We start from the raw sequence: 26722 nt of genomic DNA on the forward strand, positions 1-26722 counted from the left end.
CCAATAACGTGCTGTCCTGTGATCACTGGGCCGTGAGCGAACGTGGCGCTTGAGCGTCTCGCCTACGGCTGAGCGATCGTTACGCAACTAGTGTACCCTTACGGTACTTCCTAAGTAAACAGCGTACAGTGTTCTTAGACTTCATTAAGGGTTATTTATACGACAAAGGAATTTAGCATTGTCAGCCCCTAGCCAGGAAAGCTCTTGACCCTCTCCCCCAACCCCCTCACTGAGTTGTGAAGATTGGCTGCATTGTTTACATGAAACAGAATCAGATGATAAGGGAGAAAATCTGGTGTGGCATGCACTGCATAGTTTGTGTTCACAGTAAAGCACAATCACAGACAAGTAATAACTAGCAAGCCTGCCCCTTACTGTATGTGAGAGGGAGATAGAGAGGACCAGCACACCCCAGCTACACAGCCCCAGTGAGGCTGTAAGGTGTTATATCACAGTGAAACACCTATGATTACTGTCCTTTATAAGACACAGATTGTGTACAATAGCGGCTCTTCCCCTTTGATACACCCTGTACCAGTTTTCTGATTGTCAGGAGGAGCTGTGCCTGCTGCTGCTGCTGCTGTAAGGTGCCAAAATACCGCTGGTCCCGCTGAGGTAGCTCCGCCCCTCCCCCCCATGGCGCCGGAGCTACAGCGTTCTTTATACTGGCAAAGACTCCCAATTAGCTTAAAAACGTCACACAAGTGCTAGTTTAAGCCACCGCTAGCCAGTGTACACGGGGGCTATAGTGGGTCCCCTCCAGGAGGGTCCCGTATGCCTGCCCTGCATGTCAGCCACACTTTGAACTGGGGGACTCCCCTAGTGGGGCCCCCGGTTTGTACTCACCACTGTCATCACCTTCAGGCTATTGTTAGGGGTGTGTGGCTTGCTGCGATTGCGACAGCTAAGGCACAGTACCCCGCTGTTCAAACAACATCTCAGGACAGTGGTCTTGCAGTGGGGAAGTGGCTCTGACACCTTGCAAGGCCAGTGGACCTCCCCCCCCCCCCCCAACTCCGATGCAGGTATGCATACCAAAATACCTGTGGGAGGGGGCATAGAGGGGAGGAGCCAGCACACCCAGTGAAGAAATTTAAAGTGCACCGGCTCATTTGGACCCCGTCTGTACCTCATCGTACTAAGTCTCCCCAATATCCCTTATGGATGCTAGAGAAATAATAAAATAATAGCATGTCTGCTCCTGGACAGCAGCAGCTAAGACCCACCCTTCGCTTGTTGTCCACGATCTCCAGTGACATCTGTGCCCCTTATTCGTTATCCCACAGGACGCCTATATACATCTGGGATGTAGTCAATTTGCCGGCTGTCGGGATTCCAGCATTCAGAAGACCAACATCGTAATCCCGACAGCCAGTGAAATACCAACACACGCTGGATATTCCCACTCGCTTGGTTGGTCTACGCCACTAACAGCCCGATGTGTGGCAAGCACAGCGAGCCTGTGAGGGGACTCGCTGCCTTGATGACGGAATTCTGGCAGGCGGGATGCCGTTGTCGGTATAGTGACAGCCGGATTCCCGTCTGCTGGCATATCATATGTATTCCATACATTCTTGAGTTCTGGAGAGCTGTGCTCTGTTTTCCCTGCAAGAGGATCACATCCACACCACTGAGTAATGGGATGGGAGAGCTGGAAGAAGCAGTGTACCTGCAGTAGCTGTGCGCCAGCGTGTGCAGGCGAGGGGAGTATTGCTGCAAAGGGCTATTTATACACTGCATGAGGAATGCCCTCGCCTTACCATCCCAGTTCGGACTCCTGGCCCGCCATTGATCCAGTAATTGGGCGCTGTACTGCTGGACCAGGTGTAGGAGATTGCGGTGGAAGAAGAGACAGACATCAGCATGTCAGGGTGGCAAAGGAAGAGGACAAGGGTGCCAGAAGGGAATGTAATTATTGGACTAATAAAGTTAATTGAAAACTTCACGTTGCTTAATCATTCATTAGGGCGGTGTCAAAGGAGTTATGAAGCAAGTACCAGCAATTTTCCTTAAAATAACGATTTTAGGAAAAATTGGACTTGCTCTGAAGCTGCAAGAAAAAAAATGCAGTAATTTCTAGCTCCTGTCGGCGGTAATTTCTATAGAAATTACCACCCAAGTTTTTCTCACAGGCAGTTTAATGGAAAAAACCCAAAATATTGCTGCTGCAGAGAAAAACCCTGAGCCGCAAGATTCTTGAAAATTTTGGCCACAACTGAATATGCCCGTCAATGCAAAACCAGGCATAGTTTGTACACATTGGGGGTCATTCAGAGTTGTTCGCTCGTTGCAGATTTTCGCTATACTGCGATTAGTCGCTTACTGCGCATGGTTCGCAGAGCGCATGCGCTTAGTTATTTTACACAAAAGTTAGGTATTTTACTCACGGCATAACGAGGATTTTTCATCGTTCTGGTGATCGTAGTGTGATTGACAGGAAGTGGGTGTTTCTGGGCGGAAACTGTCCGTTTTCTGGGAGCGTGCGAAAAACGCTGGCGTTTCTGGGAAAAATGCGGGAGTGTCTGAAGAAACGGGGGAGTGTCTGGGCGAACGCTGGGTGTGTTTGTGACGTCAAACCAGGAACTAAACTGACTGAACTGATCGCAATGTAGGAGTAAGTCTGGAGCTACTCAGAAACTGCTAAGAAATTTCTATTTGCAATTCTGCTAATCTTTCGTTCGCAATTCTACTATGCTAAGATACACTCCCAGAGGGCGGCGGCCTAGCGTGTGCAATGCTGCTAAAAGCAGCTAGCGAGCGAACAACTCGGAATGAGGCCCACTATTGCCATTTAAAGCCTGTTGGTAGAGTTGCTGAAAATAGGTGGTATTGAAAACCTGTTGCTTAGTAAATATATCCCCAAGTGGCTGATTTAGAGTTTTAAGCAAGTACGGGTGCATAATTTGCGCTTGGAAAATCCATTATGTCCTGTGAAGATGGGGGGTAGGGGGCAGAATCTGTTTTATGGCCCATACACACGGTGAGATTCAGGCTATGCCCGATTCTCAGTATGCGACAGGGGCCAGGTGGGCACATAGTCAGTATCGCAAACACATAATGACTGTGCTTGCGATACTGACTATGTGCGATTTTGGCTAAGTGTCAATTTTGACTCTCTCGTCTATAGAGATAGTCAAAATTGACTTGCCTGCAGAGTCTATCTATTCTTAAGATGCCTACCGCACGGGACGGCGCATCGGCATCGAATCGGGAATCGTAAGAAAAAATCTCACCGTGTGTACACACTTTTAGAATGGTCTTACACAGTTCAAGATTTCCATGTCTCACAGAATCACAAGTGAAATAATTTGCTTCACCTGTCAGTGAGTAATGAAGACACCTGCTAGTTGACCTGAAAAACATTAACAGTTTGGGGTCCTGAGATAGAGAACCACTGGCCTAACCCATCTCAAATATGTTACTGGCACACACTTTAATTTTCTCTTAAAACAATGCTGTACAAGTCCATCCATGAATAGTGACGCATTTTCTGTTATACCCATGTGCTTGTTGGCTAAATAGTTAAAAATAAATACTTTAAAGTATTTAATTCAATGGGCTTTTGAGCTGGTCAAGAAGGGTAGGTGCCACCATATAACTTTGGAGGTCTACATCTTGCTAGTTTGTAGGTTTCTAGATGAACATCCATACCCTTGAAACCTGCCAAAACATAACATGCCATCCTGGCATTATGACTGAGGTGAAGAGCAGGCTTCTATGTATGTATAGGCTCACAATACTATCCCTTTAAATGGGACACTCATGAATTATACAGGTTCTAGGGCTGATTAAAACCAGGTGAAATGCTGACTTGAATTAAGCCAGCCACAGAATCTGTGTAATTCATGTGTCCCAGTTTAAAGGGATAGTAAGGTAAGCCTATGTAAGTAGCAGCTTTAAAACAGGTGTACATATTTACAATAAATAAGCAGTTCCATATTTAGGTTATAGGGCTTATACTTTTGATAAATGAGCTTATTAAAAGATGCTGCTTCCTATTATAAAGCAAATAACACAGGTCTTCAAACCTCCGACAGTCCTGATCTATATAAGAACTAAAAACAAAATGTAATTGTAAAAATCAGATAATATTTTATTATATTTACATACATTGCAGACATGTTGGGCTCTCCCTAATACTGTGTTTCAAGAGTTGTGAATGTGTGTGGTGCAAACCAGCTTTCCTTAGCATGTTTATTTTTTTTTAGAAAGCAAATTATATTAATTTTCGTCTCTTTCCATACATTAGTTTCTTTGCGAATGCAGAAAATAGGATTTTGGTACTTACCAGGTAAATCCTTTTCTTTGAATCCATAGGGGGCACTGGAGTACTCTTGGGATATGGACGGTGTTAGCAAGGACAGGCACTGAATATTTAAATTTCAGTAACTCTCCTCCCTTCCATACTCCCAGAATACCTCAGTGTTTTTTCCTGCGGCGAACAGGAGCGATAGAGAGGATGAACAATGGAGAATTACCTATAACATAACAGACAACAATAAAGTTGACACATAACGTAACTGACAACTAAACAGTTGACACCATAACCGATAGAACTTGATAATTTGAACCAGTCGGTGAGAGTGTGTTACCATAAGATCCCCTGAACTTACCACAAACCAGGTAAAACTGCTCTGGGTGGGCGTCCAGTACCCCCTATGGATTAAAAGAAAAGGATTTACCTGGTAAGTACCAAAATCCTATTTTCTTTTTCATCCACTAGGGGTCACTGGAGTACTCTTGGGACGTACCAAAGTTTCCCCCGTGGGCGGGAGAGCTATTTGGCACCTGTAACACTAAACGGCCAAAGCTACATGCTGATGCCGCAACCGTATCAAACTTGTAAAAGCACACAAACGGGTGCACTGATGACCATGTAGCTGCACGGCAAAGCTGCGTCGTAGAAGCCCCACAACCAGCTGCCCATGAAGTTCCCACAGAACGTATGGAATGAGCTGTTACTGATATAGGCGGCTGTAACCTAGCATGAAGGTAAGCCTGACGTATGGTCAGTTTTATCCATCTGGATAAGGTCTGCTTAGAAGCTGGCCAACCCATCTTGGCAGCATCATAGAGAACAAACAACGTATCCGTCTTACGAACTGTAGACGTTCGGGATACATAAACGCGTAATGCGCGTACCACATCCAAAGTTCTAGAATTTCCTGTTAACACAGGAACTACTATTGGTTAATTGATGTGAAAAGATGACACTACCTTTGGTAAGATATCGGGATTCGTCCGAAGTTCCGCTCTGTCATCATGAAACACCAAATACGGTGGCTTGCATGACAAAGCACCCAAATCTGAAACACGCCTTGCCGAAGCAAAGGCTAGTAGAAACATTGTTTTCTAAGTGAGAAACTTAATATCCACTTGTTGTAAGGGTTCAAAATATGAAGACTGTAAGAAATCTAAAACCAGATTCAAGTCCCATGGCGCTGTAGGTGGAATGAATGGAGGCTGTACTGTGAGGACACCTTGCAGAAAGGTGTGAACAGACGGCAACAGAGCCAATCGTCTTTGAAAGTAAATTGACAAAGCAGATACCTGCACCTTTAGTGTAGATAAACGCAGTCCTCCATCTAACCCCGTCTGTAGAAATAACAAAAGACGGGATAACTTGAAAGATGATGTCGGAAACTTCCGAGCTTCACACCAACCTATATAGGCACATCAAATTCTGTAATAATGAGCTGCCGTAACTGGCTTCCTAGCACGTAATCATGGTTGGTATAACAGATTCTGGAATGCCCTCTCTTCTTAAGAGGGCGGTCTCAACAGCCACCCCATCAAACGCAGCCGCACTAAATCGGGGTAAAGGAACGGACCCTGTTGTAACAGGTCCGGACGTAGTGGGAGCGGCCAAGGATCGTCTGCGAGTAGACCGCGGAGATCCGAGAACCAAGCTCTCCGAGGCCAATGAGGCGCCACTAGTATGACTGTGGCGGACTCTCTTTTGATCCATTTTAGCAACAGCGGGAGCAGCGGAAACGGTGGAAACAGGTACACGAGGCTGTACGGCCACGCGATTGTGAGAGCATCCACCGCCACTGCCTTTGGATCTCTCGTTCTGGACACATACTGGGGCGTTTGATGATTGTGGCGAGATGCCAGCAGGTCCCCTTGAGGGTAACCCCACCTTCGGACCAACATGTGAAACACTTCTGGATTTAACACCCATTCTCCTGGATAAAAATCCAGACGGCTGAGATAATCCGCCTCCCAGTTGTCCACTCCCGGAATAAACACTGGCGACAATATCACTTGGTGATGCTCGGCCCAATTGAGGATTCGAGCTACTTCCCGCATGGCCATTCGGCTTCTCGTTCCTCCTTGTGTACGCGAGCGCCGTCGCATTGTCTGACTGCACCTGGACAGTATGAGACCGAAGCATGTGCACTGCTTATTGTAGCGCATTGTAAATTGCCCGGAGTTCCAGGACATTTATAGACAGCAAACTTTCGTGATCCGCCCAGAGACCCTGGAGCTGACAATTTTGAACTATAGCTCCCCAACCTCTGAGACTCGCATCCGTCGTTAGAATCATCCAATTCCAGGCGCCGAACCGTTTTCCTGCGGTTAGATTGTGTACTTTGAACCCCAAAGTAGAGATACTCTGGGCCGTGGCGACAACCTCACCCTGTGGTGAATCTGCAGATGCGAGCCCGACCACTGTGCGAGCACATCCAGTTGAAAAGGGCGTGAGTGAAATCTTCCGAACTGAAGCGCTTCGAAAGCCGCCACCATTGTGCCTAATAGGCGAATGCACAAATGTACCTTTTTCTGTGCGTGGCTTGAGCACTAAGTGTACCAGATGACGAATAATCTGTACGCTTTGATTTACCGTATTGAGACGGAAGTAGATGTGATCTCTTGAAGTTGACAATCTAACCCTGCTGAACTAGTACATTGTACGTTAGCAACGCATGTTGGAGGAGCCTCTGTTGAGACGGAGCTTTGATGAGCAGATCGTCCAAGTACGGAACTATTATCACTCCCAGGGATCTGAGATGAGCTATCATCACAGACATCACTTTTGTGAATAACCGAGGCGCTGACGAGAAGCCAAACGGTAGCGCCTGAAATTGGTAATGGGTTTGCCGTACCGCAAACCTTAAGAACCTCTGATGCGGTGGCCAAATTGGAATGTGTAAGTACGCATTCTTGAGATCCAGCGCTATCATGAATTCCTGTGGCTCTAAACCTGCAATTATGGACCGCAGGGATTCCATCTTGAATCTGTAGTAAGTGACGTACTGATTGAGACCCTTGAAGTTCAATATTGGTCTGACCGAGCCATCGGGCTTTGGTCCTACAAAAAGACTGGAACAATAACCCTGACTTTGTTGGTGAACAGGGACCTAAATCAAAACTGCTGAATCCAGCAGAGACTGAATGGCAATGTGGAGAATCGCCTTCTTATCTTCCGACACAGGCAGTCCTGTCTTGAAAAACCACAGTGATGGGAGACAGTCGAACTCTATTGTGTAACCTTTTAACACTAAATTGCGGATCCACCCATCCGTGGACGTCTGGAACCACACCAAATGGAACGTATGAAGGCGTGCCCCCACAACTGGAGATCCGAGATGGACTGGAAGGCCATCATGCCACTGGCTTGTCGGTGACCTTAGCGTTTTGACGACGGGTGGTGGTTTGTTTAAAACCACATCCTCTGCCTCGTCCACCAGGTGGGGTTGGTCGTCTACCACGGCCTCGAAAAGGCGGAGGTCTAAAGGATTTGAACGCTGGTCCAGAGTATATCTGAAAATCCATTTGTCCAATTCAGGACCAAACAACTTCCGCGTAAGGTAATGCTTCTATTCTTCTCTCGACCTTTGCCTCCGCCTGCCAAGGACGCAGTCAGAGCGCTTGTCGTGCCGCAACTAGTGACGCTGAAAGGCGAGAACTGACTAGTCAGACGTCCGTAGAAGCTGTACGTAGATAATCAGAAGTATAAGGTGGTCGTCTTGTAGGGCGGACCGGAGTCCTGTTATCCATACAAGCAGTGCCGTAGTTACCCAAATGCCAACCAAACGCGGTCGAAGCAACACCGCTGCTGCTGAATACATCGACTTTAGCATAGCTCCCATGGAGAGATGTCACTGACTCTGGAAACGGGTAACTAGACTTAAATCGGCGAGGTTTAGAAACCTGTGTATCAGGATTCTATATTAACATCTTATTTAGAGATTCCGAGAAAAAAATAAGACACACTGGAGATGTTCTAGGAAAGACCCCTTATAATTTGTCAGAGTTTCCTCAGTCTCTGTAAACGTCAGAGACTGACGCACCCACACTATGTGACTGCTGGTCTATGCACCCTTCTCATATTCATCTTGCGCAGGTAGGCCTGGCATAGAATCGTCAGGACTGCAACATAGCAGAAACTGGGAATTTATAAAGGCAAATGATAACAATCTTTGCAAAATCGGAGATGAAATGGGAGTATAAAATATACGGTGCATGTGGTAGAACTCTCCGGGAACCCACCCTTACAGACATTGCAGTGAAACTACTGTTTCGTTTTTTGCTGGTGACTTACTCATCATGTAACCAGACAAATTCCACCTCAGTAAAATTACTAAAATATATATGGACAAAGTGCTGTGCACATGGGCAGACTATAAGAAACCTGATCCAAAAATTCCTACCAACACCCCTGCGCCATCCGGTGGAGCAGTGTTGTAGGACAGGAGCGTTCTGGAAAAGAAACAGAAAGTATGATTAAAATGGCCTCCAGCCATGTGCTTATAGTCAAAGAACATAGAGCATATTTCATTACGTGACCATTTTATATACATTTTCTATGGTATAATAAGTGCTTGTGCATATATAACACAATGCATCCTTTTGTTTAGCAGAGGCTGTCTATTGCTGCTGCTTTGGCATAATCGCTCCCCCCCCCCCTGCAGCTGCGCTGCATGTAATAGGGACAGGGAAAACTCCTGGCTGCCCAGCATGAGCCCACTAGCTACTAGAGGGCTGTTTTATAGGGACAGACCGAGGCAGCAGTGTGCACTGTCCGCGGTCTGAGTGATCAGAGGCGGCGGCATCTTCCCCCCCCCCCCTGCTTCCCCCCTTATCGTGTGCAGGGAGCGCTGGCAGCGACTGTTACACTGAGCTGCCGGCCGTTACAGAGACAGACTGCGGCAGCAGTGAACGCTGTCCGCGGTCTGAGTGAGCAGAGACGCCGGCAGCTTCTTTCCCCTAAGTGACTGAGCCTCCGGCCGTTACAGGGACAGACCGCGGCAGCACTGAATGCTGTCCGCGGTCTGATTGTGTACAACAGGCAGGGAGCGCTGACAACGGCGCTTGTAGCGGCCGTTCAGCGCGTCCCTCTGAGCGGCGGCCGGGAGTAGGGGAGCGGCGCGGGGAGCTTTATCAGCGGTGGCGGGGAGCGGAGCAGCGGGACCTGAGAGTGAGGCAACGCGCATAGCAATCCCCCCACCCGGCGGGGCGGCAGCGAGAGCTGACCGCCCCAGTCATAAATACCTGTGATCCTGTGCTCAGACGGGGCTTCTTTAGCAAGCTCCGTTCTGTAGTCTCAGTTGAAGGTAGCTGACCTGTGCTCTTGGGCTCTGACGGGGCTTCTGCAGCAAGCTCCGTGTCCAGTCCTTTCTGCAGCCTCAGCTGAAGTTAGCTGAGCTGCTTGTGGCTGTGAGGGGACTCCTATTGTGAGGCCCGACACGCCAAGAGCTGCACGCAGCAGCTTCTGTAATCCCGGACCCATAGCTTTCGTGTAAGCCGGGAAGGGATTCTAAACAGAAAAAAGTATAAAAAAATAAAAACCAAAATATCTAAAAGTAAAATATGTATGTCCCCCTCTGGAGGTCCACACTTGTGCTTCCTATCCATGTGAGCACCGAAAAAACACTGAGGTATTCTGGGAGTATGGAAGGGAGGAGAGTTACTGAAATTTAAATATTCAGTGCCTGTCCTTGCTAACAGTCTATATCCCAAGAGTACTCCAGTGACCCCTAGTGGATGAAAAAGAATTATTATTTTTTTTTTATATAAAAAGGATCACAGAACTCATCCACTATCACAGAGCAAATATTACATAACACTGCCTTTCTGCCATCATGCCCTTAATCGTGTTCTAGCAGGTTTGTTAGAACTGCCCAACCTCTCACCATGTCATAGTATTCTAGACATTTGCACACAACCTAAATGTTAATATTCTACTAACCACAAAAAAAACACAGTATTGTTGTCAGACCTAGATGTAGCAGGCAGAGTCTTGTAATGCAACTTGTGTAAACCAATATTACATCGCATAGCCTCTGTGTTTTGTAGGCATGGCACAGAGGGGCAAAATATGTCCACTTACATACAGTTCATGCCCATGTCATCTGTTCCCAAAATATACACCAACAACCATTTCTGCCATCTGGGGATCTGTATTTCTGATCCACAGTTCAAATAAAACACTACATAACTTGTTAAAATGTGTATGCTTCCAGGAATCTTGTCCATTTATTGTTTTAATACATCTGCCTATCTTAAAGTCTGAACTACTCATCACCTCTTCCCTCCTACCCACCACCTATTCCCATCCTGTGCTCTCAAAGCTGCATTTCTTTCCTCAGGTGAGAAGTGCAAGACTGCCAGAAGTGCACTTAATGTGTGTTGCCTTCCACAGGGATCTGGCATGGTCAAGAAGCCCAGCAAAACATTTTTCAGATATTCCATGTTAGCCCCCTCCCTGCTTCTGTCCCGTAGTGCTTTCTGAACTTGCTCATGCAAACTATGCATTTCCTCACTTTTCTCTGTTAATCGTTCCTGCATACTTTGCACTTCTGCCTCCAGTTCATGCTTTCTGCGCCGTAGGCTGCCAATCTCTGCTTCTTTGCGAGACAGCTGTTCTATATATACAAGGAAAGCAGAAGCGTTGTTCTGTGGAAGCTCTAAACCATTGTCTAATGGATCTGGTAATGGGGGTGGAATGCTAGTTGGAATCTTGATTTCTCTCAACCTCTCCAGCTCTTGCTCTCTCTCCGTCAGCACAGCTAACACACGCTCCCTGTGATTTCTCAATTCTTCCTCCATTCGTGCCATATTTTCTCTGCTTTCTTTCCGCACTTGTTCAAGCTCCTGTCTATGGGCCTGTGCCACCAGTGCAAGCTCCTTGCGGGCTGTCTCCATCTCTGCTCTGTGCTTGTTTTCTGCCTCCTCGGCTGATAATCTCAGGGAGATGTACTTCTCTTTCAGCTCTGCTATCTTCTGCTTTCCGGCCTCAAGCTCTCCTTCCCTGGCCCCTTTTACCCTTAAAACTCCCTGTGCTCGTGATTTGTAACGCTCAAACTCCTCTCTTAACTGCTGGAGCTCCTGCTGATAAAAGAGAACTGATCCACGTTCTGGTCCATCTTCAATGTCCTCACCCATAGGCGACTTACTGAGAAGGGTTTCAGGAGGGGGATTCATAGAGGTTGCCATAGCAATTGTTTTGTTCTCAGTTTCCAGCTGCATTAGGCGCTCTCGCATTTTCCGAATAGTAATATGGTCCCTCTGTTTGGATGTTTCCGCTGCTCCCAAAAGTTCAGACATCTCAGACACCTGAGATTCCAGAGAGCGGATTCTTTCCTCCTCTTGCAGCAACCTCTGTATATTATGCTGCTCTTCCTCCAGCCTCTGAAACAGGCAAAAGAAAAACATAAAACTGAAATGTAAACAGAAACCGGCAAAATATAGAAATAAGTGTTTTTAAAAAAAGAAAGAAAATAGTTTAAGAAAATATTGCAAAAGACAATAACATACTTGTACACTGCAAAGAAAGAATGGTAACAGAATGGACATATATATCTTAATGTTGTAAGAATAAAATAAGAATTTACTTACCGATAATTCTATTTCTCATAGTCCGTAGTGGATGCTGGGGACTCCGAAAGGACCATGGGGAATAGCGGCTCCGCAGGAGACTGGGCACAAAGTAAAAGCTTTAGGACTAGCTGGTGTGCACTGGCTCCTCCCCCTATGACCCTCCTCCAAGCCTCAGTTAGGATACTGTGCCCGGACGAGCGTACACAATAAGGAAGGATTTTGAATCCCGGGTAAGACTCATACCAGCCACACCAATCACACCGTACAACTTGTGATCTGAACCCAGTTAACAGCATGATAACAGAAGGAGCCTCTGAAAAGATGGCTCACAACAACAATAACCCGATTTTTGTAACAATAACTATGTACAAGTAATGCAGACAATCCGCACTTGGGATGGGCGCCCAGCATCCACTACGGACTATGAGAAATAGAATTATCGGTAAGTAAATTCTTATTTTCTCTAACGTCCTAGTGGATGCTGGGGACTCCGAAAGGACCATGGGGATTATACCAAAGCTCCCAAACGGGCGGGAGAGTGCGGATGACTCTGCAGCACCGAATGAGAGAACTCCAGGTCCTCCTCAGCCAGGGTATCAAATTTGTAGAATTTAGCAAACGTGTTTGCCCCTGACCAAGTAGCTGCTCGGCAAAGTTGTAAAGCCGAGACCCCTCGGGCAGCCGCCCAAGATGAGCCCACTTTCCATGTGGAATGGGCTTTTACAGATTTTGGCTGTGGCAGGCCTGCCACAGAATGTGCAAGCTGAATTGTACTACAAATCCAACGAGCAATCGTCTGCTTAGAAGCAGGAGCACCCAGCTTGTTGGGTGCATACAGGATAAACAGCGAGTCAGATTTTCTGACTCCAGCCGTCCTGGAAACATATTTTCAGGGCCCTGACTACGTCCAGCAACTTGGAATCCTCCAAGTCCCTAGTAGCCGCAGGCACCACAATAGGTTGGTTTAAGTGAAATGCTGAAACCACCTTAGGGAGAAATTGAGGACGAGTCCTCAATTCTGCCCTGTCCGTATGAAAAATTAGGTAAGGGCTTTTATAGGATAAAGCCGCCAATTCTGATACACGCCTGGCTGAAGCCAGGGCTAACAGCATTACCACTTTCCATGTGAGATATTTCAAGTCCACAGTGGTGAGTGGTTCAAACCAATGTGATTTTAGGAATCCCAACACTACATTGAGATCCCAAGGTGCCACTGGAGGCACAAAAGGAGGCTGTATATGCAGTACTCCCTTGACAAACGTCTGAACTTCAGGAACAGAAGCTAGTTCTTTTTGGAAGAATATCGACAGGGCCGAAATTTGAACCTTAATGGACCCTAATTTGAGGCCCATAGACAGTCCTGTTTGCAGGAAATGCAGGAATCGACCCAGTTGAAATTCCTCCGTAGGGGCCTTCCTGGCCTCGCACCACGCAACATATTTACGCCAAATACGGTGATAATGTTGTACGGTTACATCCTTCCTGGCTTTGATCAGGGTAGGGATGACTTCATCCGTAATGCCTTTTTCCTTCAGGATCCGGCGTTCAACCGCCATGCCGTCAAACGCAGCCGCGGTAAGTCTTGGAACAGACATGGTCCCTGCTGGAGCAGGCCCTGTCTTAGAGGTAGAGGCCACGGGTCTTCCGTGAGCATCTCTTGAATTTCCGGGTACCAAGTCCTTCTTGGCCAATCCGGAGCCACGAGTATAGTCTTTACTCCTCTCCTTCTTATGATTCTCAGTACTTTTGGTATGAGAGGAAGAGGAGGGAACACATACACTGACCGGTACACCCACGGTGTTACCAGAGCGTCCACAGCTATTGCCTGAGGGTCCCTTGACCTGGAGCAATATCTGTCCAGTTTTTTGTTGAGGCGAGACGCCATCATGTCCACCTTTGGTTTTTCCCAACGGTTTACAATCATGTGGAAGACTTCTGGGTGAAGTCCCCACTCCCCCGGGTGAAGATCGTGTCTGCTGAGGAAGTCTGCTTCCCAGTTGTCCACTCCCGGAATGAACACTGCTGACAGTGCCATCACATGATTTTCCGCCCAGCGAAGAATCCTTGCCACTTCCGTCATTGCCCTCCTGCTTCTTGTGCCGCCCTGTCTGTTTACGTGGGCGACTGCCGTGATGTTGTCCGACTGGATCAATACTGGCTGACCCTGAAGCAGAGGCCTTGCCTGACTTAGGGCATTGTAAATGGCCCTTAGTTCCAGGATATTTATGTGAAGTGACGTTTCCATGCTTGACCACAAGCCCTGGAAATTTTTTCCCTGTGTGACTGCTCCCCAGCCTCTCAGGCTGGCATCCGTGGTCACCAGGACCCAATCCTGAATGCCGAATCTGCGGCCCTCTAGGAGATAAGCACTCTGTAACCACCACAGGAGAGACACCCTTGTCCTTGGAGACAGGGTTATCCGCTGATGCATTTGAAGATGCGATCCGGACCATTTGTCTAGCAGATCCAACTGAAAAGTTCTTGCGTGGAATCTGCCGAATGGAATCGCTTCGTAAGAAGCCACCATCTTTCCCAGGACCTTTGTGCACTGATGCACTGACACCTGGCCTGGTCTTAGGAGTTTCCTGACTAGGTCGGATAACTCCCTGGCTTTCTCTTCCGGGAGAAACACCTTTTTCTGTACTGTGTCCAGAATCATCCCTAGGAACAGCAGACGTGTCGTCGGAATCAGCTGCGATTTTGGAATATTTAGAATCCATCCGTGCAGTCGTAGTACTATTTGAGATAGTGCTACTCCGACCTCTAACTGTTCTCTGGACCGTGCCCTTATCAGGAGATCGTCCAAGTAAGGGATAATTAAGACGCCTTTTCTTCGAAGAAGAATCATCATTTCGGCCATTACCTTGGTAAAGACCCGGGGTGCCGTGGACAATCCAAACGGCAGCGTCTGAAACTGATAGTGACAGTTCTGTACCACAAACCTGAGGTACCCTTGGTGAGAAGGGCAAATTGGGACATGGAGGTAAGCATCCTTGATGTCCAGAGACACCATGTAGTCCCCTTCTTCCAGGTTCGCTATCACTGCTCTGAGTGACTCCATCTTGAACTTGAACCTTTTTATGTAAGTGTTCAAGGCTTTCAGATTTAAAATGGGTCTCACCGAGCCGTCCGGCTTCGGTACCACAAACAGCGTGGAGTAATACCCCTTTCCCTGTTGTAGGAGGGGTACCTTGATTATCACTTGCTGGGAATACAGCTTGTGAATGGCTTCCAATACCGCCTCCCTGTCGGGGGTAGACGTTGGTAAAGCAGACTTCAGGAACCGGCGAGGGGGAGACGTCTCGAATTCCAATTTGTACCCCTGAGATACTACCTGCAGGATCCAGGGGTCCACTTGCGAGTGAGCCCACTGCGCGCTGAAATTCTTGAGACGGGCCCCCACCGTGCCTGAGTCCGCTTGTAAGGCCCCAGCGTCATGCTGAGGACTTGGCAGAAGCGGTGGAGGGCTTCTGTTCGTGGGAAGAAGCTGTCTGTTGCAGTCTTTTTCCCCTTCCTCTGCCCCGGGGCAGATATGAGTGGCCTTTTGCCCGCTTGCCCTTATGGGGACGAAAGGACTGAGCCTGAAAAGACGGTATCTTTTTCTGCTGCGAGGTGACTTGGGGTAAAAAGGTGGATTTCCCAGCCGTTGCCGTGGCCACCAGGTCCGATAGACCGCCCCCAAATAACTCCTCCCCTTTATACGGCAATACTTCCATATGCCGTTTGGAATCCGCATCCCCTGACCACTGTCGCGTCCATAATCCTCTTCTGGCAGAAATGGACATCGCACTTATTCTTGATGCCAGAGTGCAAATGTCTCTCTGTGCATCTCGCATATATAGGAATGCATCCTTTAAATGCTCTATAGTCAATAATATATTGTCCCTGTCCAGGGTATCAATATTTTCAGTCAGGGAATCCGACCAAGCCACCCCAGCACTGCACATCCAGGCTGAGGCGATTGCTGGTCGCAGTATAACACCAGTATGAGTGTATATACTTTTAAGGATATTTTCCAGCCTCCTATCTGCTGGCTCCTTAAGGGCGGCCGTTTCTGGAGACGGTAACGCCACTTGTTTTGATAAGCGTGTGAGCGCCTTATCCACCCTAGGGGGTGTTTCCCAACGAGCCCTAACCTCTGGTGGGAAGGGATATAGTGCCAATAATTTTTTAGAAGAAATTAGCAGTTTTTTGTCGGGGGTAACCCACGCTTCATCACACACTTCATTCAATTCATCTGATTCAGGAAAAACTACGGGTAGTTTTTTCACACCCCACATAATACCCCTTTTTGTGGTACTTGCAGTATCAGAGATGTGCAAAACCTCCTTCATTGCCGTGATCATGTAACGTGTGGCCCTACTGGAAAATACGTTTGTTTCTTCACCGTCGACACTGGAGTCAGTGTCTGTGTCTGGGTCCGTGTCGACCCACTGAGGTAACGGGCGTTTAATAGCCCCTGACGGTGTTTGAGACGCCTGGACAGGCACTAACTGAGCTGCCGGCTGTCTCATGTCGTCAACAGTTTTCTGTAACGTGCCGACACTGTCACGTAATTCCTTAATTACGGCCATCCATTCAGGTGTCGACTCCCTAGGGGGTGACATCACCATTATAGGCAATTGCTCCGCCTCCACATCATTTTCCTCCTCATACATGTCGACACACACGTACCGACACCCAGCACACACACAGGGAATGCTCTGATAGAGGACAGGACCCACTTAGCCCCTTGGGGAGACAGAGGGAGAGTTTGCCAGCACACACCAGAGCGCTATATATGTATAGGGACAACCTTACAATAAGTGTCTATCCCTTATAGCTGCTTATATCTGTTATTTTGCCAAATAAGTGCCCCCCTCTCTTTTTTACCCTGTTTCTGTAGTTGCAGGATGCAGGGGAGATTCTGGGAGCCTTCCTACCAGCGGAGCTGTGTGGGAAAAATGGCGCTGTGTGCTGAGGAGATAGGCCCCGCCCCCTTCACGGCGGGCTCTTCTCCCGCTTTTTTCTGGAAAACTGGCAGGGGTTAAATACATCCATATAGCCCAGGAGCTATATGTGATGTATTTTTTGCCAAATAAGGTAAATTCATTGCTTCCCAGGGCGCCCCCCCCCAGCGCCCTGCACCCTCAGTGACCGAAGTGTGAAGTGTGCTGAGAGCAATGGCGCACAGCTGCAGTGCTGTGCGCTACCTTATGAAGACAGGAAAGTCTTCTGCCGCCGATTTATGGACCTCTTCTTGCTTCAGCATCTGTAAGGGGGCCGGCGGCGCGGCTCCGGGACCCATCCATGGCTGGGCCTGTGATCGTCCCTCTGGAGCTAATGTCCAGTAGCCTAAGAAGCCCAATCCACTCTGCACGCAGGTGAGTTCGCTTCTTCTCCCCTTAGTCCCTCGATGCAGTGAGCCTGTTGCCAGCAGGTCTCACTGAAAATAAAAAACCTATTTAAACTTTTACTCTAAGCAGCTCAGGAGAGCCACCTAGATTGCACCCTTCTCGTTCGGGCACAAAATCTTAACTGAGGCTTGGAGGAGGGTCATAGGGGGAGGAGCCAGTGCACACCAGCTAGTCCTAAAGCTTTTACTTTGTGCCCAGTCTCCTGCGGAGCCGCTATTCCCCATGGTCCTTTCGGAGTCCCCAACATCCACTAGGACGTTAGAGAAAGTAGCACTATATATAATCCTACTTGTGATCAAACCAGTCAAGAAAATTATTACATAACATTTATAGCTTTAGGATACTTTGTTAGTATGTATAATTAATGTTACAAGTCACTTAACTTGGTGTTGTGCCCAGAGCCGGATTAAGAGGGGGGCCCCGGGTATAAGTACCCCAGGCCCCCCTTTTTAAAAGGGCCCCCCGCTGCCGCCACAGATCGGATCTCTAGTCCGACCTGCGGTGCTGCGCTCCCGGGAGCCGGCGCGGCGGCTCCACATGCAGGGCACCTGTGCAATCTCTGTCCCCACTGCCCCGGCGGCTCAATACTGCGAGGCTCAATAGTACTACATTAAGATGCTGGCAGCGGCGTCGCACGTAGGGAGTGTGTACAGGAAGGACAGCTGAGCGACGGCTCAGCTGTCCAATCATCTGTGGAGCAGCAGCCTGTGGCTCAGCCATTGGCTGGGCGCGCAGGCTGCAGGGAGGACAGCGTGTGGAGCCTGCCTGCACCCCTATACGTTAGATGCGACCCACCTTCATCAGAGCAATAGTGAGAGCTGTATCAGGTTCTGGGTATGTATGTATGTATGTATGTATGTATGTACACATACATATACATACACACATAGTATCCGGAGGTGCGGCACTCCTGGCAGCTTGGAAAATGACTTTTATTCCGTCATTTTCATCAGGTATGAAAATGATGGAATAAAAGTGTTTGAAACGTTGTCTTCACATGCTGCTATACGGACTTTTTTCTCCAAGCCACCAGGAGTGCCGCACCTCCGGATGCTGTATGTAATATATTGTGAGGGCCCCCAGTGCATTTCACTGTTTATTGGGAGAGCCGGGCAATATGGATATATATATATTATATATAGAGATATATACGTGTGTGCGTGTGTGTGTGTGTGTGTGTGTGTGTGTGTGTGTGTGTGTGTGTGTGTGTGTGTGTGTGTGTGCCCTCCAAATTGGTAGCAAAAAGAGACAAGGCGGTACTCAGAGTCTTTGAAAACACTCATCTTATACACCATTTCCGGCCTTCCCGTGCTGCCCCGCCGCCACCCTCAGTCCTTCTCTGCATCTCCGCCTCCTCCGCACCATGCCGGCCACAGCCTCCTCATCCACCACACCACAGCCTCCTCATCCACCACACCACAGCCTCCTCAGCACCGCCGCTGCTAAATACTGTAGGTAATCTTACCCTGCTGCCTTTCCATCTCCCTAGTCCCTACTATACGCCCTTGCTGTCCCTCTCTCCGTCACTCTCCCTGTCCCTGCTGTCACTTTCCCTGTCACTCTCCCTGTCCCTATGTCCCTGCTGTCACATTCCCTGTCACTCTCCCTGTCCCTATGTCCCTGCTGTCACTCTCCTTGAATTTTTCATCATTCCATGTGGCATAATGTGAATTTCAGCTCATTCAGTGTGCTATAATGTGAATTTCGGTTCATTCCGTGTGCTATAATGGGAATTTCGGTTCATTCCGTGTGCTATAATGGGAATTTCGGTTCATTCTGTGTGCTATAATGTGAATTTCGACTCATACCGTGTGCTATAATGTGAACTTCGGCTCATACCGTGTGCTATAATGTGAATTTCGGCTCATACCGTGTGCTAGAATGTGAATTTCGTCTCATTCTGTGTGCTATAATGTGAATTTCGGCTCATTCTGTGTGCTATAATGTGAATTTCAGCTCATACTGTGTGGTATAATATGAATTTCCGCTCACACTGTGTGGTATAATGTGAAAAGGGCATCAGTACTAGGTAGTATAAGGGGTCCTACTATTGTGGTGCATAATGTGTATAAGGGGTATATGGTGTTGTAAACTACACTGAAGGACACGCTTCCTTTTGAGTCGCCATGCCCCCTTCCCTGGAGGCACTTTCATAATTGCAACCTTTACTTTTCTATACCACAACTTAAAAATTTCCGCTTCGACCACTGTACATAGGTGTGTGTGTGTGTGTGTGTGTGTGTGTGTGTGTGTGTGTGTGTGTGTGTGTGTGTGTGTGTGTGTGTGTGTGTGTGTGTGTGTGTGTGTGTGTGTGTGTATATATATATATATATATATATATATATATATATATATATATATATATATATATATATACACACACACACACACATATTAAGAATTTACTTACCGATAATTCTATTTCTCGTAGTCCGTAGTGGATGCTGGGGACTCCGTCAGGACCATGGGGATTAGCGGCTCCGCAGGAGACAGGGCACAAAAGTAAAAGCTTTAGGATCAGGTGGTGTGCACTGGCTCCTCCCCCTATGACCCTCCTCCAAGCTTCAGTTAGGATACTGTGCCCGGACGAGCGTACACAATAAGGAAGGATTTTGAATCCCGGGTAAGACTCATACCAGCCACACCAATCACACTGTACAACCTGTGATCTGAACCCAGTTAACAGCATGATAACAGCGGAGCCTCTGAAAAGATGGCTCACTACAGCAATAACCCGATTTTTGTAACAATAACTATGTACAAGTATTGCAGACAATCCGCACTTGGGATGGGCGCCCAGCATCCACTACGGACTACGAGAAATAGAATTATCGGTAAGTAAATTCTTATTTTCTCTGACGTCCTAAGTGGATGCTGGGGACTCCGTCAGGACCATGGGGATTATACCAAAGCTCCCAAACGGGCGGGAGAGTGCGGATGACTCTGCAGCACCGAGTGAGAGAACTCCAGGTCCTCCTCAGCCAGGGTGTGCCCCTGACCAAGTAGCAGCTCGGCAAAGTTGTAAAGCCGAGACCCCTCGGGCAGCCGCCCAAGATGAGCCCACCTTCCTTGTGGAATGGGCATTTACATATTTTGGCTGTGGCAGGCCTGCCACAGAATGTGCAAGCTGAATTGTACTATACATCCAACTAGCAATCGTCTGCTTAGAAGCAAGAGCACCCAGTTTGTTGGGTGCATACAGGATAACAGCAAGTCAGTTTTCCTGACTCCAGCCGTCCTGGAAACCTATATTTTCACGTCCCCTAACAACATCTAGCAACTTGGAGTCCTCCAAGTCCCTAGTAGCCGCAGGTACCACAATAAGCTGGTTCAGGTGAAACGCTGACACCACCTTAGGGAGAAACTGGGGACGAGTCCGCAGCTCTGCCCTGTCCGAATGGACAATCAGATATGGGCTTTTGTGAGACAAAGCCGCCAATTATGACACTCGCCTGGCCGAGGCCAGGGCCAACATCATGGTCACTTTCCATGTGAAATATTTCAAAATCCACAGATTTGAGCGGTTTAAACCAATGTGATTTGAGGAATCCCAGAACTACGTTGAGATCCCACAGTGCCACTGGAGGCACAAAAGGGGGTTGTATATGCAGTACTCCCTTGACAAACTTCTGGACTTCAGGAACTGAAGCCAATTCTTTCTGGAAGAAAATCGACAGGGCCGAAATTTGAACCTTAATGGACCCCAATTTGAGGCCCATAGACACTCCTGTTTGCAGGAAATGCAGGAATCGACCGAGTTGAAATTTCTTCGTGGGGCCTTCCTGGCCTCACACCACGCAACATATTTTCGCCACATGTGGTGATAATGTTGTGCGGTCACCTCCTTCCTGGCTTTGACCAGGGTAGGAATGACATTTTCCGGAATGCCTTTTTTTCCTTAGGATCCGGCGTTCAACCGCCATGCCGTCAAACGCAGCCGCGGTAAGTCTTGGAACAGACATGGTACTTGCTGAAGCAAGTCCCTTCTTAGCGGCAGAGGCCATGAGTCCTCTGTGAGCATCTCTTGAAGTTCCGGGTACCAAGTCCTTCTTGGCCAATCCGGAGCCACGAGTATAGTTCTTACTCCTCTACGTCTTATAATTCTCAGTACCTTAGGTATGAGAAGCAGAGGAGGGAACACATACACCGACTGGTACACCCACGGTGTTACCAGAACGTCCACAGCTATTGCCTGAGGGTCTCTTGACCTGGCGCAATACCTGTCCAGTTTTTTGTTCAGGCGGGACGCCATCATGTCCACCTTTGGTCTTTTCCAACGGTTCACAATCATGTGGAAGACTCTCCCGGGTGGAGGTCGTGCTGAGGAAGTCTGCTTCCCAGTTGTCCACTCCCGGAAAGAACACTGCTGACAGTGCTAACACATGATTTTCCGCCCAGCGAAGAATCCTTGCAGTTTCTGCCATTGCCCTCCTGCTTCTTGTGCCACCCAGTCTGTTTACGTGGGCGACTGCCGTGATGTTGTCCCACTGGATCAATACCGGCTGACCTTGAAGCAGAGGTCTTGCTAAGCTTAGAGCATTGTAAATTGCTCTTAGCTCCAGTATATTTATGTGGAGAGAAGTCTCCAGACTTGATCACACTCCCTGGAAATTTTTTCCTTGTGTGACTGCTCCCCAGCCTTTCAGGCTGGCATCCGTGGTCACCAGGACCCAGTTCTGAATGCCGAATCTGTGGCCCTTTAGTAGATGAGCACTCTGCAGCCACCACAGAAGAGACACCCTTGTCCTTGGAGACAGGGTTATCCGCTGATGCATCTGAAGATGCGATCCGGACCATTTTTCTAGCAGATCCCACTGAAAAGTTCTTGCGTGAAATCTGCCGAATGGAATCGCTTCGTAAGAAGCCACCATTTTTCCCAGGACCCTTGTGCAATGATGCACTGACACTTTTCCTGGTTTTAGGAGGTTCCTGACTAGCTCGGATAACTCCCTGGCTTTCTCCTCCGGGAGAAACACCTTTTTCTGGACTGTGTCCAGAATCATCCCTAGGAACAGCAGACGTGTCGTCGGAGACAGCTGCGATTTTGGAATATTTAGAATCCACCCGTGCTGTCGTAGAACTACTTGAGATAGTGCTACTCCGACCTCCAACTGTTCTCTGGACCTTGCCCTTATCAGGAGATCGTCCAAGTAAGGGATAATTAAGACGCCTTTTCTTTGAAGAAGAATCATCATTTCGGCCATTACCTTGGTAAAGACCCGGGGTGCCGTGGACAATCCAAACGGCAGCGTCTGAAACTGATAGTGACAGTTTTGTACCACGAACCTGAGGTACCCTTGGTGAGAAGGGCAAATTGGGACATGGAGGTAAGCAACCTTGATGTCCAGGGACACCATATAGTCCCCTTCTTCCTAGTTCGCTATCACTGCTCTGAGTGACTCCATCTTGATTTGAACCTTTGTATGTAAGTGTTCAAATATTTCAGATTTAGAATAGGTCTCACCGAGCCGTCTGGCTTCAGTACCACAATATAGTGTGGAATAATACCCCTTTCCTTGTTGTAGGAGGGGTACTTTGATTATCACCTGCTGGGAATACAGCTTGTGAATTGTTTCCAATACTGCCTCCCTGTCGGAGGGAGACGTTGGTAAAGCAGACTTCAGGAACCTGCGAGGGGGAGACGTCTTGAATCTCCAATCTGTACCCCTGGGATACTACTTGTAGGATCCAGGGGTCCACTTGCGAGTGAGCCCACTGCGCGCTGAAACTCTTGAGACGACCCCCCACCGCAGCCGAGTCCGCTTGTACGGCCCCAGCGTCATGCTGAGGACTTGGCAAAAGCGGTGGAGGGCTTCTGTTCCTGGGAATGGGCTGCCTGCTGCAGTCTTCTTCCCTTTCCTCTATCCCTGGGCAGATATGACTGGCCTTTTGCCTGCTTGCCCTTATGGGGACGAAAGGACTGAGGCTGAAAAGACGGTGTCTTTTTCTGCTGAGATGTGACTTGGGGTAAAAAAGATGGATTTTCCAGCTGTTGCAGTGGCCACCAGGTCCGATGGACCGACCCCAAATAACTCCTCCCCTTTATACGGCAATACTTCCATGTGCCGTTTGGAATCTGCATCACCTGACCACTGTCGTGTCCATAAACATCTTCTGGCAGATATGGACATCGCACTTACTCTTGATGCCAGAGTGCAAATATCCCTCTGTGCATCTCGCATATATAGAAATGCATCCTTTAAATGCTCTATAGTCAATAAAATATTGTCCCTGTCAAGGGTATCAATATTTTCAGTCAGGGAATCCGACCAAGCCACCCCAGCGCTGCACATCCAGGCTGAGGCGATCGCTTGTCGCAGTATAACACCAGTATGTGTGTATATACTTTTTAGGATATTTTTCAGCCTCCTATCAGCTGGCTCCTTGAGGGCGGCCGTATCTGGAGACGATAACGCCACTTTTTTTGATAAGCGTGTGAGCGCCTTATCCACCCTAAGGGGTGTTTCCCAACGCGCCCTAACTTCTGGCGGGAAAGGGTATAACGCCAATAATTTTCTATCGGGGAAAACCCACGCATCATCACACACTTCATTTTATTTTTATCTGATTCAGGAAAAACTACAGGTAGTTTTTTCACACCCCACATAATACCCTCTTTTGTGGTACTTGTAGTATCAGAAATATGTAACACCTCCTTCATTGCCCTTAACATGTAACGTGTGGCCCAATGGAAAATACGTTTGTTTCTTCACCGTCGACACTGGAGTCAGTGTCTGTGTCGACCGACTGAGGTAAATGGGCGTTTTAAAGCCCCTGACGGTGTTTGAGACGCCTGGACAGGTACTAATTGGTTTGCCGGCCGTCTCATGTCGTCAACCGTGCAGCGTGTTGACATTATCACGTAATTCCCTAAATAAGCCATCCATTCCGGTGTCGACTCCCTAGAGAGTGACATCACCATTACAGGCAATTGCTCCGCCTCCTCACCAACATCGTCCTCATACATGTCGACACACACGTACCGACACACAGCACACACACAGGGAATGCTCTGATAGAGGACAGGACCCCACTAGCCCTTTGGGGAGACAGAGGGAGAGTTTGCCAGCACACACCAAAACGCTATAATTATACAGGGACAACCTTTATATAAGTGTGTTTCCCTTATAGCATCTTAATATATATAATCATATCGCCAAATAAGTGCCCCCCCTCTCTGTTTTAACCCTGTTTCTGTAGTGCAGTGCAGGGGAGAGCCTGGGAGCCTTCCCACCAGCATTTCTGTGAGGGGAAAATGGCGCTGTGTGCTGAGGAGAATAGGCTCCGCCCCCTTTTCGGCGGGCTTCTTCTCCCGTTTTTCTGAGACCTGGCAGGGGTTAAATACATCCATATAGCCCCAGGGGCTATATGTGATGTATCTTTTAGCCAGTATAGGTATTTCATTGCTGCCCAGGGCGCCCCCCCCAGCGCCCTGCAACCTCAGTGACCGCTGGTGTGAAGTGTGCTGACAACAATGGCGCACAGCTGCAGTGCTGTGCGCTACCTCATGAAGACTGAAAAGTCTTCTGCCGCCGGTTTTTGGACCTCTTCACTCTTCGGCATCTGCAAGGGGGTCGGCGGCGCGGCTCTGGGACCGGACTCCATGGCTGGGCCTGTGTTCGATCCCTCTGGAGCTAATGGTGTCCAGTAGCCTAAGAAGCCAATCCATCCTGCACGCAGGTGAGTTCACTTCTTCTCCCCTAAGTCCCTCGTAGCAGTGAGCCTGTTGCCAGCAGGACTCACTGAAAATAAAAAACCTAACAAAACTTTTACTCTAAGCAGCTCTTTAGGAGAGCCACCTAGATTGCACCCTTCTCGGCCGGGCACAAAAATCTAACTGAGGCTTGGAGGAGGGTCATAGGGGGAGGAGCCAGTGCACACCACCTGATCCTAAAGCTTTTACTTTTGTGCCCTGTCTCCTGCGGAGCCGCTAATCCCCATGGTCCTGACGGAGTCCCCAGCATCCACTTAGGACGTCAGAGAGAGATATATTATATAATATATAATTATATATATATATATATATATATATATATATATATATATATATATATATATACACATACATACATACATATATATATATATATATATATATATATATATATATACATATACATACACGTATATGAAAGATTCTTTCAAATTTACCACCGAATTGTAATTTTCTTTGTAGTAATTAAAGATGTTATGATTTTCATTTTAGATTTTAGGGCCCCACTGTCTTAAGTACCCCCGGGCCCCCCCGAAGCCTTAATCCAGCTCTGGTTGGGCCATCCCGTGCAAGGGGTTATTCAGAGATGGTCGCAGATTTTGCTATTTTAGCAAAATCTGCGACCTCTAAAATCACATGCTGGGGGTCGCCCAGCACAGAGCAAGGCCGTCCAACATGCGTGGTGCCGCCCCACAATTTAATTACGATCGCATAAACCTCAAATAGAGGTTGACCCCTGTCTGCACAACGTGGCCTGCCATGTTTCCGATCTCAGGAAACATAGGTGACATCAGCAGGCCCCCAAAACGGCTATGACACGCCTACGTTTCCTGGTCCACTTCCCCCCAACACCATGTCCCTGCTCCCGAACACACGTCCAGTCAATCGAAAGCGATTGCATCATGATTGTTTGTGCATGCGCGCTGCAGCATGTGTGGCCATTTGTGCTATCGCAGCGGCTGCAATCAAGTCTGAATAGGGCCCATAATCTGCATGCACTGTTGCTTTGAGTCTACCGATCTGGAAATGTGCAGGAAAGATGTAGGAGCATTTTCCATATGTCACTCAACCAATCAGTGCCTGTTTGAGGGTAATAAAAAAAACAGGATTTTAATTACCTACCGATAAATCCTTTTCTCGTAGTCCGTAGGGGATACTCGGAATCCATTTAGTACCACGGGGTATAGTCGGGTCCACTAGGAGCCATGGGCACTTTAAGAAATTGATAGTGTGCGCTGGCTCCACCCTCTATGCCCCTCCTACCAGACTCAGTCTAGGAAACTGTGCCCGAGGAGACGGAGATACTTAGAGAGAAGGATTAATAAGGAAAGTGGTGAGATTACGAACCAGCACACACAAAACAAAATGAATGCCATGCTAACCAAATTTGAAACCGGAACAGCAACAGCTGAACCAAACAACATTACTTAACCAAAGTAACAGTGGAGGAAGAACAAAGCACCGGCCAGGCGCCCAATATCCCGTACGGACTACGAGAAAAGGATTTACCGGTAAGTAATTAAAATCCTATTTTCTCTTGCGTCCTAGGGGATACTGGGAATCCATTTAGTACCATGGGGAAGTACCAAAGCTCCCAAACCGGGTGGGAGAGGGCGAGGTTCCTGCAGAACTGACTGACCAAACTGAAGGTCCTCAGAGGCCAAAGTATCGAACCTGTAAAAATTAGCAAACGAAGCTGACCAAGTAGCTGCTCGGCAGAGCTGTTAAGCAGAGACACCCCAGGCAGCTGCCCAAGAAGAACCCACCTACCTAGTAGAGTGGGCCT

At 48.1% G+C, this 26722-nt stretch overlaps 1 protein-coding gene across 2 annotated transcripts in view; it reads right to left on the reverse strand.

The window, feature by feature from the left end:
- Positions 1-4069: 4069 nt before the first annotated feature.
- The window catches only part of GCC1 (GRIP and coiled-coil domain containing 1), a 41198-nt gene continuing 18545 nt past the window's right edge, over positions 4070-26722 (reverse strand). For both annotated transcript variants that reach the window (XM_063926674.1, XM_063926675.1), the window contains exon 4: positions 4070-11637. In XM_063926674.1, the coding sequence (XP_063782744.1) occupies positions 10528-11637 (1110 nt within the window). In that variant the 3' untranslated portion in view covers positions 4070-10527. The remainder of the gene's footprint in view (positions 11638-26722) is intronic.

Source organism: Pseudophryne corroboree, chromosome 6 (genome assembly GCF_028390025.1).
Source record: "Pseudophryne corroboree isolate aPseCor3 chromosome 6, aPseCor3.hap2, whole genome shotgun sequence".
NCBI classification, from domain to species: Eukaryota; Metazoa; Chordata; class Amphibia; order Anura; family Myobatrachidae; genus Pseudophryne; species Pseudophryne corroboree.